The sequence below is a fragment of the Myodes glareolus genome, chromosome 3, assembly GCF_982192425.1.
Source record: "Myodes glareolus chromosome 3, mMyoGla1.1, whole genome shotgun sequence".
In the NCBI taxonomy this organism is placed as follows: Eukaryota; Metazoa; Chordata; class Mammalia; order Rodentia; family Cricetidae; genus Myodes; species Myodes glareolus.
In genome coordinates this window covers 18,053,352-18,070,955 of record NC_142028.1, presented here as the reverse complement: position 1 = coordinate 18,070,955, position 17,604 = coordinate 18,053,352, and the positions used below count along the sequence as shown (strand labels likewise).

General features: G+C 46.0%; 2 protein-coding genes across 6 annotated transcripts in view; one reads left to right on the top strand and one right to left on the bottom strand.

The window, feature by feature from the left end:
• Positions 1 to 2,994, top strand: part of Borcs5 (BLOC-1 related complex subunit 5) — an 83,858-nt gene extending 80,864 nt beyond the window's left edge. For both annotated transcript variants that reach the window (XM_048432423.3, XM_087904049.1), the window contains exon 4: positions 1,857 to 2,994. In XM_048432423.3, coding sequence (XP_048288380.1) covers positions 1,857 to 2,084 — 228 coding nt within the window. In that variant the 3' untranslated portion in view covers positions 2,085 to 2,994. The remainder of the gene's footprint in view (positions 1 to 1,856) is intronic.
• A 1,635-nt stretch (positions 2,995 to 4,629) lies between these two features.
• Dusp16 (dual specificity phosphatase 16) overlaps positions 4,630 to 17,604 on the bottom strand; it is an 81,142-nt gene continuing 68,167 nt past the window's right edge. For all 4 annotated transcript variants that reach the window (XM_085687254.2, XM_048432419.3, XM_048432420.3 and 1 more), the window contains exons 5-7: positions 14,052 to 14,211; positions 9,546 to 9,669; positions 4,630 to 8,176 (exon numbers count right to left, since the gene is read on the bottom strand). In XM_085687254.2, the coding sequence (XP_085543380.1) occupies positions 7,012 to 8,176; positions 9,546 to 9,669; positions 14,052 to 14,211 (1,449 nt within the window). In that variant the 3' untranslated portion in view covers positions 4,630 to 7,011. The remainder of the gene's footprint in view (positions 8,177 to 9,545; positions 9,670 to 14,051; positions 14,212 to 17,604) is intronic.

Genomic DNA, 17,604 nt, shown 5'->3' with positions numbered 1-17,604 from the left:
CGGCTTTGTCCTTGCAGGGTAGAGCGAGGCTCTTCGGTGTCACTCTTCCGGTCCTTAGCTTGTCCCATTTGATGGTCCTGGTGGGCAGTGACAGGCACGGGGCTGTCCTTTCCTGTGAGGATGAAGCCTTTTTCTCCCAGAGACCTATCTGAGATTGTTTTGCAGTTAACTCTTTTTTCTCCTCCCTCCCTCCCTCCTCCCTCCCTCCCTCCCTCCCTCCCCTCTCTCTCTCTCTCTCTCTCTCTCCTCTCTCTCTCTCTCTCTCAGAGAGTTCTCTGTAAAGCAAAAACAAAGCATCTAGCATAGGTTCCCGACCTGCGGTCCCCACCCTCGGGCCGGCCCTTTCACAGGGGTCACCCAGGACAAGCAGAAAACAGATGTTTACATCACACCCCAGAACAGCAGCACAATTACAGTTATAAAGTAGCAATGAAAACAATTTTATTATGGTTGGGGTCAAGCATGAGGAACTGTATTAAAGGGTCACAGCATTAAGAAGGTTGAGAGCCACTAGGAAGGCTGGGTGTCCGGAGGGAACTCTAGAGGAAGCTGACTACTGTCAGAGGCGGTGACCATCTTGAGGACTGTTGAGACCCGTCCTGGGATATTTGGGAGTGTGTGTTACTCACTCCCTGTTGAAAGAATCCTGGGGCCAGTGAACGGCTGAGTGGGTAAAGGTGCTTACAGCCAAGCCTGATAACCTGAGTTTGGTCCCTGGGGACCCTCATGGTGGAAGAGGAGAACCTGTACTCCCACAAGTGCAGCATGGCACAAGTACACCATAGGAACACCCCAGTGCACACATGAAGTGCACCATAGGAACACCCCAGTGCACACATGAAGTGCACCATAGGAACACCCCAGTGCACACATGAAGTGCACCATAGGAACACCCCAGTGCACACATGAAGTGCACCATAGGAACACCCCAGTGCACACATGAAGTGCACCATAGGAACACCCCAGTGCACACATGAAGTGCACCATAGGAACACCCCAGTGCACACATGAAGTGCACCATAGGAACACCCCAGTGCACACATGAAGTGCACCATAGGAACACCCCAGTGCACACATGAAGTGCACCATAGGAATACCCCAATGCACACATGAAGCCGATTGAAAACAAAGTGAGCATCCTGAGTATAGGCACCAAATGGAGGAGCTGACTGGCTTTGTCATGTGAGCTGCTGAAATCTATACCTTCTGTCCCCTTCTCTGCACAAAGAAACTACACAGCAACATTGCTTTTTTTTCTTTATCACTAACTATGTTTCATTTACTCTGGGTGTACACAGTCTCACCCATGTGTAAATGGGCCAGAGTATGCCTGTGGAGGTCAGAGGACAACCTTCCACCATCTGGGTCACCCACTGAGCACAGAGCAACGCTTCAGCCAGTGCGAGGTTGTCCCTAATACTATAACAGATAGAAAACCCCCCATTGCCTGGTCATGGCCATGTAGTATGTGAGTGAAATAAGCGCAGTTACATCCATGTCCAGACTCAGGTACACACAAAATGCCTGCCAGGCACATCCGTGTGCAGCACTCAGGTACACACAGAATGGCATAGGAGGTATTGAAAATACACAGCTCTTACTGGCTCACTGTTGTGATAGAGCAGTGGTTCTCAGCCTTCCTAATGCTGCGACCCTTTAATATGGTTCCTCAAGTCGTGGGGACCCCCAATCGTAAAATTATTTTTGCTTCTACTTCATAACTGTGATTTTGCTACTTCTGTAGCTGATGTGTGACCCCTGCAAAAGAGTCGCACCCCACAGGTTGAGAACCGTTAATCTAGACACTTGATAAACAGAGTATAATGTATGTGTTTGCTTCTGTTTGCCTCCTACAGATGGATCTGTCCGTGGAAACCCTCTTTTGCTTCATGCAGGAGCGCCAGAAAAGATACGCCAAGTATGCGGAGCAGATCCAGAAGGTTAACGAGATGTCGGCCATACTGCGCCGTATCCAGATGGGCATCGACCAGACGGTGCCACTGATGGAGAGGCTGAACAGCATGCTGCCCGAGACCGAGCGCCTGGAGCCCTTCAGCATGCGGCCTGAGCGGGAGCGGCACTAGCAGGCACCTGCCTCCCTGGCCGCAGCTCCTCCAGCCTCTGCCTGGCCCTAATGTTTGCTTAGATGCGGTTGACCGACACCCGACTTTCCCAGGTGGTCGTTCTTGATTCCCGAAGTTGGGACAGCTGAATTTTTGAGTTCTTTAAAGAACATTGCCTCCAGAGTTAGTTTTATTTTGCTCAAATTTTTTAAATTAAAAGTGTATATAGACTAGCTTCTGCAATGAAACTGGAGAAAACGTTAACAAACTGTGTTCTCCTTTGCACCGGTGAGACTCCGGCTTCTATGGGTTGTGGTCGTAAATATAAGATCTAAGTCCAGTTCCCGTCCCCACGAAAGCTGCCATCACATCAGGGAGCTGTCTCCCAGTGTCCTCCTCCCCTCCCGGAACACTGCCTGTTTCCAGGTGCCATGCCCCTCCCTCCTGCGGGCCGCTGGAAACTGAAGGTGCCCTTCACCCACTCTTGAAGTTGTCTGTTAGAACTGCTTGCCAGACGGAATTCAGCCTCTGTGACCGTGGGCAGACCTCGGCCTCCATAACAAGGTCTGCACCAACATCTGATCGCACCCTCCAATAGCGGTCTTTAGCTCACTCCAGAGATCCGCTGAGCTCCGCTGGTGCTCCAGGGACATGAGAAGGACTACCTAGCCTCTGCCTTCCACTGTCCGTGCTGGGGATCATGAAGCTGAGGAAAGAATGCCTGCCCATCTCAGGAGTTCAAGGAAGAAGGCCCAAGGGAGGGAGGGGAGGGATGAATGCCGGACAGGCATGAAGAGAAGAGCTGGGGTCTGAAGAGATCAGGGCTGGAGTCTGCAGCTGCTACCTTGCTCCCTGTATTCTTCCAGAACCCAGAGTATCAGGAGCCAGAGAGCCTTCAGGGTTTTTATAAGATTAAAATTAATCTGCTTAATTTATTGTGTAACAGCTAAATTGATCTGATTCTAATCTTATTTTTTATTTTTAATTTTATTACTATTGTGATTGTGTATATGATGTGTTGTGTGTGAATTGTCACAGTGCATGCTTGGAGGTCAGAAGACAATTTTGTGGAGCTGGTGCTCTTCCACCTTTATGTGGGTTCTGGGGATCAAATTCAGGTCTCTTGGCTTGCATGACAAGCACCTTTACCCAATGAGCCATCTTATTAGACCCGCAAAATCCTGGTTCTTAATCAAATACTAATTTATAATATTTTTAAAATCCAAAATAAAATGTAGGGCATGAGACAGTTGAATGGCATTGGAAGCATGACTGTGTACTTGTAGCTGGCCTGGAATTCACTCCTAGGCCAGGCTGAGCTTGTGGCCGCTTCCTGCCTGTATCCATAGTGCCAAGGTTACAGACTTCACCATTCCCAGTATGTCGAGTATGTTCCAGATGACTAAATACATAAAGACTGTCCATTTCTTTGGAGCTGGAAGAACCCAGGCAGTACCTACCACTTCCCGGGTAGCCTCTGGGTCATAGTCTGCCTCCCTTCTTGGAGCTGATAACTTCATTCCCCATGTGGAAGGAGGTGAGGTGGGCTGAGAGAGCGTTGGGGAGCTGCAGCAGGGAGCTGAGCATGGGGCCATGGTTTTCCCTGTGTTGAGCCCCCAGTGAAGGTGGTCTGTACATATTTTTTCTCATGACTGGAGCTTTAGCCATTTCTAGAACAATTCCCAGGAGTTACAATGTAAAACAGATGTGTGGTCCTGGCTGGCCTGGACTGTGTGTGTTAGTTCACAGAACTGTGGCACTGGTTCTCTTATATCTTGACATGGGTTCTGGAGAATCTTGAAATCAGGTTGCCAGGTTTGCATGGCAAACACCTTTACCCACTGAGCCATCTCACTGGCTAACAATTTTCTTTATACCCATTCTGTCTGCCTTGTATTGAACAGCATTTCTCCGCCTGCCTCTGCCTTCCAAGTGCTGGGATTAAAAGCGTGCGACACCACTGCCCAGCTAGTGTGTACTTTTGATTAAATATCTAAGTAGAAGTCATTGAGGCATATATAGGATGGAGAACAAATTTTGTTGTTGAGATAGTGTATCATGAAGTACAGACCGGCCTCCTAACCCACTGTGTGGCCAAGGATAACCATAAACTCTGAAGTTTCTGCTGGGATCCACTGTTTACCATGTCTGGTTTATGTGGTGCTAAGGATCCAAGTGAGCACCTTATGACTGTGAGGTGAGCACTCTCCTACATGAGCCTCATTCCAGTCTCCCAGGACAGCGTGTAAGAGCTACCCTTCCTCAGTGTCTGTCCTTGAAGGACTACAGAATCCTGTTTGTGCTGATGTCCATGCGGGCACCTGTCTTCTCCTTTCTCTGCTGTACTTGTAGACCCTGAAATCAGGCAGGTAGGAAGGTTCTACAGTGTGCACTTGGCATAGGGAACACAGGTCAGCATCCACTGTTCCATGTGATGTATCATCCGCCACTTCCATTTAAAAAGGCTAATAATCTCTCATCTGTGGTTCTGTGACTCCCTTCTTCTGTAACAAATAGGATGGCTCCCATCCAGGTACGAGCTGCAAGGAGAGGTTGCTTCTCACACTTATGTATAAACAGGTACCAGTTTCAATTTTATTTCATCATATTAACATACATGACATCAAAACGAGAAATGCACAACCGAACCATTCAACAGCTTGCCTTACTCCACACAACACTATATTCATATTACACATTTATACAGCCTTTCCACTCTGACTTTACAAACGGTCTCAACAGTTTCCAGCATTTCTCAGAGTCTAGTTTTGCTCATTAAAGTCATTGCTCTGCATCTGCAGAAGACTCCAGGCTTCCCTGTGCTCACAGGAGAGCCAGCCACCCACCACACCACCCACAGTGCGCCGCAGAGGCAGCCCTTTCAGTGCGGCAGTTGTGACCCCAAGGTCGGATAAAATGACATTAGCGATGAAGACTGTAGAGAATGACCGTCACTACACAGAAGGGACCATGGCCCAGGGAGCCCTACATGACATGGCAGAGGCAGCCTGCGCACCACCCAGATACAGAAGCCAAACCCTCCAGTCCTCCTGGAACACACGGAATGATGGAGCTGTTGCTTTCATGTTTAAATTATGTCTTACCAGCGTGAACAGATTTTAAGAGGGTGGGTTCTTACGCATTTAGTGTGTGTATCAAAATTTACTGTGAAGCATTGAGAACTTCTGATTACATAAGAGATTTTGATGTATATCAGAAACAGATTGCTGAACAGAACCTCTGCAGAGTGGCAACCTGTTCCCACGCAGAGTTCTGCCTTCATCTGTGTGCAGACACAGCTTATCTGTACAGGACGTCCATGAGGACTATAATCCTCCTGGTCAAGCCCATCAGCTTCGAACCATGTCATTCTATGCTGGTTTTAGCAATCACTATAGGAAACATTAAGTCACATCCTAGTCAAAGGACTGTCCATTTTACAAACACAGAAAAACCTGAGACATGAGTCAGCCCCTGCTACACTTACAATAAAGAACAATGACTGTACCTGCCCCGCCCATACCCTGCTGACGTGAATTAAGGCCTTGAGAAGGACTGTACTCTGGAAGATAAAACTCAAGCCAGGGAGTTGAAAGGCAGATAGGCACTATCATGTACACACTTGTTCTTACTACCTTCTGTTCTCCGCTGCCAGGATTACGTACTTCCACAGAGACTGAGAAACCACCAGGGTTCTCCATCTGACATGTCCCTTCCTCAGACTGCTGGGACAGCTTTCGATACAGCTCTCCTGCATTCATAACTAAACAAAATTCAACAACCCCTTTGTGACCTTTCTTAGTATGTTTTATTCTGAATAGTTCTTGCTTGCCAAAGCCCATGGTAAGTCTGGAAGTCTAAGATGATTCTAGAAATAGTACCCTTGTTGCATACCACAGGAAAAACAGCCACCAAGGAAATTGGTTTCCTGCTTCAAGTTTTACCTTCTCGAACCTTATTCCATGTCATGAACAGAACTGAAAAGCATCTCTTCTGGCTGAGGACCCGACGGCGCTGTCACCCTGCTACCCAGCCCAATGATTCACATTTATCTCTAACCCAAGTCTGTGGTCAATTTAAGGATTAACAACCCCACTTTAGATAATTCCTTGATTATTATAATCAATGTTTACTGTCCATCCCTGGCTCAAGTCTCTAAGCTACCTGACTGTGCAATCTCTAGCTACGCTGAACTCTAGTTGGTTTCCCCTCTTCTAAAGCAGCTGCCCATCCAGGCCCACTGGGATTTTGTGCACAGACGGTATGAATTTGTCTGGAAAGTGGTAAGTTATTTATTCACAATGCCTAGAAAATGGGCTCCTAGACATGGTAGTGGTGATGGCCCCAAATGTCCTGTCTGAGGTACTGGATTGGTTAAGAGTAGATCTGGGCAAGGTTCCTAATGGTTCATCCAGCAGAATGATGCCCGTGTCCTTCAGCTGCTAATCAAGCTTGAATTTATGGCTCAGCTTTGGACAGGATCATTGCTCTTGGACTTACCACTAGGGTCTGTCCCTAAGAGGGTCTTTCCCCTGACCCACAGCTGGCTCAGTCTCAGCGCTAAGGTGCACAGGGAAGGGCCTGGACAGAGGTGAGTTCTGGAGATCTCTGTTGCACATGAAAATGGGAGGGATTTTGTCCTCTAACATCAAAAACAAAACCCCTTGCTTTTGTAGGAACAAGATGTGCAATTCACTGAACAAAATCTCTTCTCCTGGCTGGGGGAATTCTAACATCTACCCTTCCACTCTTCTGAGAGAATCAGCTGCTCTCAGTGCAAGTGCTGAGAGAGTAACTGTGTTGATCCATCTTTTGCTTTTACACCGTAGCTCTGTATTCCAAAAATATATATGTATATACATATACATATTTCAGATTTACAGGGAATATTTTTTTGTGAACAAGAAACAAAACAAAACGTCATCAGAAGTTACAAGGGTCTTTCTTCTCAGGAAACCTCAATGATTTCCATGCTGCCTGAAAAGCTAGACTGACTGCCCACTTTGCCCAGCTCTTCCCTCGACCTGTTCTCTGACATGATGCTCTCTCCAAATTCCATCTGGCAGCTTCTGCGTTTAAACTGCTTTTCAAAGGGGCTCTCTTCATGCCAGCTGCGTCTCGAGTCAGCTCTGTCACTGGGCTTCTGCCGCCTGCGAACAGAATAGACTTGGTCACTGCAAGTGGGCAGCTGGCTACAGCTGTAGGCAGAGTAGCCGGTGTTGCCTCCGTAGATGGCAGAAGCAGAGTAGAAGTGTGAGGGCTCTGTGGCAAAATACCAGCTGCTGGTCAGGGAGTGGGCAGAGGACTGGGGCGCCAGAATATCTGAGTGCCAGCCCTTGAGACCGTGCCCCGCAGCAGACTTGGTGAGGTGTTGCTGGCTGGTGGAAAGGCCAAAAAGAAAGTTGGTGTGGTAATTGTCCTCTACGCTCCCACTCCGATGCAGCGGTGAGAAGAAGGATCTCTGGGTGGTCCCACTACTGCTGGTTCTCACTGAGTGTAATCGCTTGCTCTGGCTCTCTAACGGCCTGGTGGGTTGGGGCTGCTTGGGGGCGTGGGCCTCCTCCTTATCTGGGCTGGTCTCTGGAGTCTGCTCGGACACCTCCTGAACGGGGGAGAACTGGCAGAGCTTGCTGGTCCCATCCAGTGTGGCAGAAGGTCGGTAGTACTCCACGGCATCCTCTGACGAGAAGCCATGGGAAGATGCTGCCACACTGGCCGAATACGAAACACACTTGATATCAAGAGAGAAGGAACGCTTGAGCTTATTGCTGTCTTCCAGCTTCTCTGAGGACAGCTGGAGCCCGTTGAATGCCTGTACCAGGGGACTGTCCTCTAAGAGTGACGGCTGTAAGCTGGGCACACTGGCAGGATGCACAAGCCTTTGCCCTGATGCCTCTGAGGTAGAGCTGACACAGGGTGGACTGAGAGACAGCGCACTCTTCCATCCGCCCTCTGAGGCTGCAGACTCGCTGGATTTGTCCAGGTGCAGCAGCTTGAGTTTGCTCTTTGGCCCTGACATTCCAGTCTGATTCTTAATAGTCTTCTCGTAGTCCATGAGTTGGCCCAGAAAATTAAAGTTCGGCGATATGGTAGGTCTTTTTTCTTTCACAAATCTACAGAGAGGACAAAGCAAAACGCCTGAATTTTACAACTGTACTTTGTTTGAGGACACTAAGAGAAAGTGAGGCATGGCGTTACCACACCTTCCCAGTGCTTTGGAATCGGGTTCATTTACAAGTCCAGGACCAAGGTGAGATACCTTACTAGGGGAGCAGTGTGGGCAGTAGGATATGTGCCAGTGGGCAGCCTCCAGGTTCCTCATTTCTAAGAAGCCAAGGCTTCCAGTGCAGTGGAGAAGAGGACTGTTTGCTCGTTTGCTCCACTCCGCCCGCTACACCGCTCAGACATCTCCCAGGGACGGCACCAGATGGCCAGGGGTCACAGCACTCAATTCTACAGTTCTTTTTATATTCAAAACGACAGAACAATAGGCTACAAACCGACCTCTGGGTGCTAAACACTATCGCTGTGCTGCGGTATTCAGTCCTTAACCTGTTTATCTAGCAGCCACAAAGCCCGAAGGCTCCCTTGTCCCAAAGTGAACATAGCTGGATGTGTGGAGTGGAACTCAAGCCTGAACTGTCTAATGTCTGGGCCCATTTTTGTGACCACCATGTTAAAAATTCATCAAGACATAAAAACTCAAATAATAAACTGTAATATGATATGAAGGTGTGGGCCTTCCCACCTGGCTTCAGTCAAGGCAGAAAGATGATAGGGACAGAGACCTAACTGGAGAGAGCTAGTGCAGAAGAGAGGACCCATCCCTTCCAGTGATCAGCAAGACAGGCTGTCTAAGCAACTCACTTCTTTATTCCAGAATTTATAGTTTAAGAAACTCAAATATTAAAATAAGTCAACATGGCACATATACTCCCATTTTTCATATGAAAACCAATCACTTCTTGCCAACAGGACAGGTGAATTCAGACTCACCCGCCACCACAGCCCTGCCTCTTCCTGCTTTCCCGCTGAGATAGAGAAGCAGCCTGATCAGAACACTACCTGTAAAATCTGGCTACTCAGACAGGACAGGAAGTTTATTCAGATTTTATGAATGAGTGCATCAGACTTTTTCAACTGGGAAGTACGGCCAGGCAGAGCACTCCGGTGGGCAGTGTGCAAGAGACACTGTCCCCACTCACCAATCAGAACAGGCCTTGCTTCTCTAGCAAGGGAAAGGAATACGCTTTTCTGACCTATTGTTACTAAAAGGCAGCTGAGGGTGAACATATGGCTAGAGAGAATGACAGCTAAACCACACTTTTTCTCAACCTCTGCAAGACCATGGCCACCAAGGACCTGTGACGAGTGTGACCAGAATCATCTTGGTCTGCCTTCATCTACTAACCCGCCTTCACAGGTCTTCCTGTTTCAGGGAAAATGAAAAGCATGTTCCATAAGCCATGTTCCTGTCCTTACCTGTAAGCCTCATCTAGAGACATGTCCATCCTCTTCATGATGTAGGCAATAGCAATGGTGGCGGAGCGAGAGATTCCGGCTAAGCAATGGACCAGCACACAGCCATTGGAAGCTTTTGCTTTCTCTGTAGGAGCAAATTTAAGAAAGCTCACTAGGAATTTCTTCAGTAAGTAAATCTTATACTAAGCTTACCCTGAATGTTACCGTCAATGATTTCACCTGAAACTTCAAAGCAGGTCTCACCTATGTAGCCTCCTAGTTATCCTTAGTGCTGTTTACTAGAGGAAAGGCAGTTCTCTTGTCATTAAGATCCCAAAGGATTACTAACAAGCAATGAGTTACTACCTCAGATTGCTTGGCTCTTATTTCAGAACATTTGCCAAGGAGAATGTATGTGTGTGGAATAGAGTGGAAGACAGAGGTCAACCTCAGTTGCCATTCCTCAGGTGTATAAAGGAGTACAGGTGTGTGGTTTTCAGACAGTATTTCACGGGTCTGGAACTCCCCAAGTAGGCTAGGGTAGCTGGCTGGGTAGCTGGCTGGCTAGCCAGCAAGCCTCGGGGTGTTCTTCTGTCTCTGCTCCCCAGAACTGCCATTACAAGCAAGCATCACGGTGTCCATCATCTTTCTGTGGATTCTGGGGATCAAACGCAGGTCCTCATGCTTGCACAGCGAGCACTGTAACAGGCAGAGCTATCGCCCCAGCTATTTGCTTAACTCAAAACTCGTGTATGCTAGACCAGAGCTCGCTAATAGGAAGCAGGAGTTACTAACTTATTGCATCATCTTAATCCCCCGGAACGCCTTAGAGAGACTCGTGGATACCATTAGAAGCAAAGCCAGGGGATTCACCCGGTGCTGCCCTCTTTGCTGATGAGGAGCTTTAAAAGCTTATATATAGGAGCAGATGACATTATCCCAAACAGCCTGGAAGCAACTACCATGACTGATTCTGCTCTGAACAACTACACATGTGCTCAGCCATAAAGTTTTTGCCATGGAGTCAAATCCTTCCCTTTCCATTTATTAGTCAAAATTGAGGTTAATTTTTGAGATGGATTTTTCTCTGTATAGCCTGGAACTTGCTCTGTAAACCAGGCTGGCTTTGAACCCAAAGATCTGTCTGCCTCTGCATCCCAAGTGCTGGAATTAAAGGTGTGCGCCACCACCACTGGCAGCGAGGTTGAAATTCTTAAAATTATAAGAACACAAGGAACCTGCACTGGCTAGTGAATATAAATCTGGTTCGGCCTTGCAGCCTGTGATACAGACGTCTAGTAGATGTGATTTATTACTCATTATATACTCGTTCATATATATAATGAATATGTGTATATATATATTTATTATAATTTAAGAGTAAGCAACAAGCAGTGTCCCTGCTAGAAAAGGAAGTCATACAAGAACGAATGAACACAACCCACACTGACACACAGAACCAGGCTGACATAAATAATACACGGCCTGCATGCAAATCCTGTTGTAGTAGCAAACACATTTATCTTCTACTCCATGTTTTTTTTTCCCCTTGGGATGGAGACTCAAAGCTATGGTTTCCCACCTAATGGCAATTCCGATTTTCTGCCACAGTCATTGTACTTTTCCTGTAATTTGGTTCTTCCCCCTTTTTTCTATCACAAGGTATAAAATGTGTCTACACTGATCCCAGTCCCTAGTTGAAAGCTGCTCCACACCCAGGCTGGGAAGCACTAAGGGACAAATGCAGTGCAGACCACTGCCTACCGTGTTTAAAGCTCCAAATTCCACTCCCAGCACACACTAATTATCGGTTTCAGCTCTCTTAATTTTGAGCATATTTTCTATCATGCTAATAGAGATCTGGGCTGGAGAGAGGCTGGTGGTAAAGAGCACTTGTTGCTCTTGCAGAGGACTGGGGTTTGGTCCCAGCATCCACATGCAGCTATGTGACTCCAGAGTCCTCTCTGACCACCTCAGGCACCAAGCACATACACAACAAAAACATGCATAAGGATAAATATAAATCTAAAATAAAATTTTAAATAATGATTATTTATAAAAAAAAATAGACTATAAGAACCTATCATGGTCCTGTTCTCACACTCCTCGGTGGTTCAAACACTAGCGATATTACACAAGCAGTTAATACTGACACATATTTTTAAAAGATTATTTAAAAATGGGGGCAGGAAGGCTCAGTAAGTGCTGAGTGCTGGGTGTATAAGCCTGACAGCCTGAGTTCAATCCCTGAAATCTACAGTGTGTCGGGGGAACCAATGCCCCACAGCTATCCTTGGGCCTCCACATGTGCAGTGGCACACGTGTGCCCACACTCATGCATCACATACGCAAATAACAATAAAATTCAATTAAGAATTTTGAAGGAGGTTGCAAAGAGGTAAAACTGACAGTCATACAGGCAAGAGCCTGAGTATCAGTGAAGCCACAGAAACAGAAGAGATGCTGACCCTACTGTCCTCTGACCTCCACACATGCTAATGTGACATGTTTGCTGGGTCATACACACACTAGACTCAATACATACAAGTAAGTAAACAAATGTTTTTGCAAACCTGACAGTAACACGTACTGCAAGGTGGATGATGGGTTTCCCTCTCCCCTCCACTTTCTCTACTATGCTCATGCTGGTTTTACAACCACAATAATTTTTTCTTGTTTTTTGTTTCTCGAGACAGGGTTTCTCTGTAGCTTTGGAGCTTGTCCTAGAACTTGCTCTTTAGACCAGGCTGGCCTTGAACTCACAAAAGCCACCTGTCTCTGCCTTCCAAGTGCTGGGATTAAAGGCATGAGCCACTACCGCCTGGCTCATCTGATAATTTTTAAAAATTAAACATAAAAGTGCTATTCTAGAATGGATTCATTTCATAGTCTTGACAGACTGAGTGTAATCCGAGTCTCTGAGGGGAAGTCTCACACACAAAGACTTGGCCAGGAGGGGAAAGGAGCCGTGCACAGGAAAGCCCGATCAGTCCTGAGCAGGGTGCTCAGCAAGCAGCCTACCCAGGCCGACACTCACAAGCCTGCCAAGAAATGGCTGGAGCTGGCTGCAAAGGTGGGAATATTTGTTGGGGGGGGGGGGAGCGCTGTCTTGGGAACATTAGGCTAAGAGACATATTTTTCTGTAGGAAATTAGGAGCCTCTACAAGTTCTGGAGGGAGGAACAAGAAGACAGAGATGGTGAAACTGGAAATAACAAGTTAGTACTACAGGAACCCAAGAACAACGCTTAGGCTTAAACAGAAAAGTACAGAAACCTTTGTCTCCAACAACAAAATAATCAAGACAGAGGGAGAGGACTGGGGAGTTAACTGAGGGAGGAGCACTAAGGAGTACCAGCTCGCAGAAGGAAGCGATGGCCGGGGAGGTGACTGCACAGACCTACAGATGGGGAAGAGAAGAACTGCTCATGGCGATCTCTAAAATGTGTTAGTCAGAGAGGGTGACCTGGGCCCGAAGTCTGAGGCCAGCCTCACAGGTGTGTCAGAGGAAGCAAGGTAGAAAAGGAAAAGTACAAACATTTCTTCAGAGCTGACTGTAAGCCGAGTCTGCTGTAAAGGTTTGGTGCATACAGATCACTGCTTTCATTGCTTTGGTCCTCACACTATCCCTATGAAGAAGGTCCATGACCTTCAGCCTCTACTTCAGGAAGCAGGCATGCAAGAGTTTTAAGTTAGGTACACACAATCACTTAACTGATAACTGGGGAGGAAGGGCTCAAAGTTTGGCTCCAAAGTACATCCTTTGAATCAACTCTCTATGTTGCCTCAGTGTAGAATCAAGGACTTGGTGGGGGTGGGGCTGAGCAGGAGCCTGAAACATGTCTCTAAATCAACAGACATGCAATGGGAACATGAATCACAACTCGTTTCTTCTTAAGGGCAACAAATCGAATAGTATGCTGAATATACTTCTTAGAGATTCAATGAAAAAGTATTAGTTTGGCGAATTTTCTTTATGATCATTTTAGTGTGAACTGAATGGTGCAGACTGGCTTCTGTTTGTGCACGTGTGAGTATGTGCTGGAATTTCACTGGACCAAAAACTACTTGACACTACAGATGCATGACCTGAGGCTCAGGAAACCTTGTAACAAATAAAAGGACTTCATACCTAACAGGATGTTTTCACAGGACCTGACTTTACCCAGGGAAAACACAACACCAAGTAAGAGGGAAAGTCAGCCAGATTTATCAAACGTTTTCAAAGGATTTGCAAAGGGAAGAGTGAGTTAGCTCTGAAAGCTTAACTGATTTTAAAGAACTTGCAATGCATAATCACAGATCCTGCAAGGCTTAACCTTGGTGCTATTAAAAGCTAGCTAGTAGGTCACAAGGCCAACCCCTAAGGAGTGGTATGACACAGTCACCTTGACCACTAAATGTGGAAGTGACATCATGTACTGTTTTCAGGCTTGAAATCTCTAAAGGCGGCAAAAGGGGAGGGAGTAGCTACCCCTACCGAGACACTAAGACTCGAAGGGTGTGTCCCTGGTCTTCAGCTACATACCTATGAAATCCACAGACTTGTCCAACCAGGGCAGAATTTTTTCACAAAAGCTGTCATTCACAGGCACTCGCAGGAAGTGGGATTCGGGAATGAAGTCGGGCTTTGGACACGTATTGCTGGCATTTAACACGTAGCCAATCCCATTCTGTTGCATCAGTTCCTGTAGAGGGAAAGAGCAATTAAAGAAAGGGACTAATTGTACTAAGAATCATTTTGGAAGATTAATGTTTAATACTATGACAAATATTACCAGTTTCTTTGCAATAATTACTCACATAGTAAAACCCAAAAATCTAATAAAGTGACATTTACATATGCTATGGAATAATCCCCTTGTACACTGTAGGATTTCTCACTCGAATTGGTTTAATAAAACATTGATTGGCCAGTAACCAGGCAGGAAGTATAGGCAGAATGATCAAACAAAGGATCCTGGAAAGGAGAAGGGTGGAGTCAGGGGTCACCAGCCAGATGCATAGGGAGCAGGAAATGAACGTGCCATGCTAAAAAAGGTACCACCACATGGCAGAACATAAATAAGGAATATGGGTCAATTTAATATGGGTTAGGTAATAATAAGCCTGAGCTATTGGCCGAGCATTTATAAGTCATATTAAGCCTTTGAGTGGTTACTTGGGAACTGGTGGGTGGAAAAGAAATGTTTATTTACATTCACATTTAAAGTTGAAAGTGAAAAAAAATATAGACATAAAAGCCATTTAAAATAGTATGCCTGAAGAGCAACTACACAAGTCAATCTCAATTGTCTCCATTGCTAGAGAAAGGATGAAGGCAGAACACAGGAAACAACAGTGTATGTAGCCCTTTTCCCACATGGACCATGCTGGGTGTTCTCCAAGACCTAGGCCTGGGCATTCTTGTTGCTTGGTTTAAACAATCTTTTTGAAGGCTACATCTATTTATGTGAGTTTACATCTACTAGATATTGGGATGTCCCACAGGCCTTTCCCATTGAAACCCCAGAAACTAAACACATTATCCTTCTCCCTTTTTTGTCCTGAACTCTTGTTTCCTCTTTCATCCCAACAGTGATGAAAATGACACATTGAGAACATCCACCCAGCCAGTTGGCAAGAAAATACCACACGGCTCCTTTCCCTTCCTCATAATCCCAATTCCAAAGTCCTGCCAAATCCCTTTGGTTTCACCTCCTCTATTCATCCTCTCTTCCCACCCACCATTCAGTGAGTCCTCAAGATAACTCTGTAGAGATTCACCAGGGCACTCCTGATGTTTGGGGTGCATTTTCCCTCCAAACCATATTCTTTACAACAACTAGGACAATATGTTTTTTTTTTTTCCTTTTTGAGACAGTGTCTTGCTGTGTATCCCAGCCTGGCCTCAAACTCCAGACCCAAAATGATTCTCCTGCCTCAGCCTCAAAGTGTCTGGGACTACAAGTGCATGCAATCATACTCCGCTAATCTTTCTTTACATCCAAGAGTAGGCTAAGTGCTCCTGATGCACACAGCCCCAGAGCTGGGCATGTGATGCACCCTCCCTTCCGTGTTTAGGAGGCTCCACTCCTGTCCTCCTGGTGGCTTTCTTCCCACTTTCCCTACTCAGCCTGATTTTATGAATTCCTTCCCATGGATACACAATTAACTATTCCAAGCTCTGATCTTCTAAAGTGCTAGGTTCACACCACTATAACAACCTAGCATTGTATGTTATATTAACAGTTAATTCTTGTCTCCCCTATCAAACAGTAAAACAATGAGTGAGGTCCTTGTGTAACTGCACTGATATGGATTTGGTATTTGATAAACCGAGAGCTCCGCCTGATGAGTCCCCCGCGCTGCCTCCCAGGGCATCTTCTAAGCCTGGAATATTATGCTAAGCAACTCTGGTCATTCTTTTTCTCGGAACACCACTGTTTTTACACTTTTCCAACTACTCTAAAGACTAACCGTAGTTTCCTGAAGCATGCTGGATCTCTCCTCTACTCATTTTACACACTTGGCATAGTAACTGCATTTTATTTTGTACAAAGGATACAGATTGTCTGTGCAACCCTTTCTCATTTCTGAGATAACACCAAGAAACACCTTTCGACCTATGTGGCCCTCTTGGATTGATCAACCCCTTCTTTACACCAGGGCACAAGGCCCTAATGGTGTAAAGAATGCTCCAGTGAAGCTATGGAGACCATGAAGATCTTAATGGTGTTCATGACAACCTCTCCAGTGCTTGTGGCAGAGCACACCTGTTTGCCTCCAGGTGACCCACAGATACACTGGGTTACTAAGTACCATATGACTCAGCACAGGCCCGTATGTCCCTCAGTAAGAACTGAGGCTTTTCTTAGTAATGTTTTTGAGGAAGCAGGTAATACTTTTTTCTCTTCTTTACCAATAGTATTACTAAGTTACATTATGTTAAAAAGCAAAATGAGGGGACTGGAGAAGTGGCTCAGCAATGAAAAGTACTTGTTTTCGCTGAACTGAGGCTCTGCTCCCAGCACCCACATGATGGTTCACAATCATCTATAACTCCAGTCCCAGGGGCCCTTCTCTTCTTCTGAACTCCATGGGCGCCAGGCATGCACGTGGTACTTATCTGTACATGAAGACAAATCTCTCATATATGTAAAGAATAAATGAATCTAATTTTTTTCTTGGTTTTTCAAGACAGGGTTTCTTTGTGTAACATTCTTGGCTGCCCTGGAACTCACTTTGTAGACCAGGCTGGTCTCAAACTTGCTGAGACCCACCTGTGTCTGCCTCCCAACTGCTGGGATTAAAGGTGTGCACCACCTGGCCTAATTTTTTTTTTAAAGAAGCTAAGGAAAACAGTAGCAGAGTGCTCTACCTACCAACTCAATAATGAAGACACAGACTTTTAGAAAGGGTGCAGCGTGCTTACTTTAACAGTCTCAATGCAACAGACAGTGTTAGGGACAAAACACACTGCAAGTCACAGGTGGCCACAGAATATGGCAAGGGGTCTGACATGCAGCCTGGTATTCACACTTTACAGAAATGACAATTTAACCTATGTTCAAAAATATTGATGACCTTTATTAGAGGACTATTAATAGAACACTGTGATATGTAGTGTGTATTAAAAAGATAACATCTTAACTATTAAGAAGCTAATACTTACTATATGACAGGCACCGTACTGAACATTTATTAGTTTACTGAATCCTCACACTTTCTGTGTGGTACGTGTTAGTACTATCCCCATTACAGATGAGAAAACTGAAGCTGAGAGATTCTATAACACATCTCAGGTCTCATCTCCACACGCTGGTCTTGCCTGCTACACACAGTACAGAATGAAAGATTGAAATCCAAACACACTCATTTCCAGAAACTACCCTTTAAGTCCCATAATACACTACACTTAAGTTCCTTTTAGAGCAAATTAACCTGAACAATAAAGCAACAACCCCAGAAACCCACAAACTAAGTGTTGTGGCGCCTTCCTTTAATCTTAGTGTTGAGGAGACGGAGGCAGCCAGATCCCTGGGGCTCACTGGCCTACCACCCTGGCCTACAGGCTAGGACAATGAGCAGCTTGTCTTGGA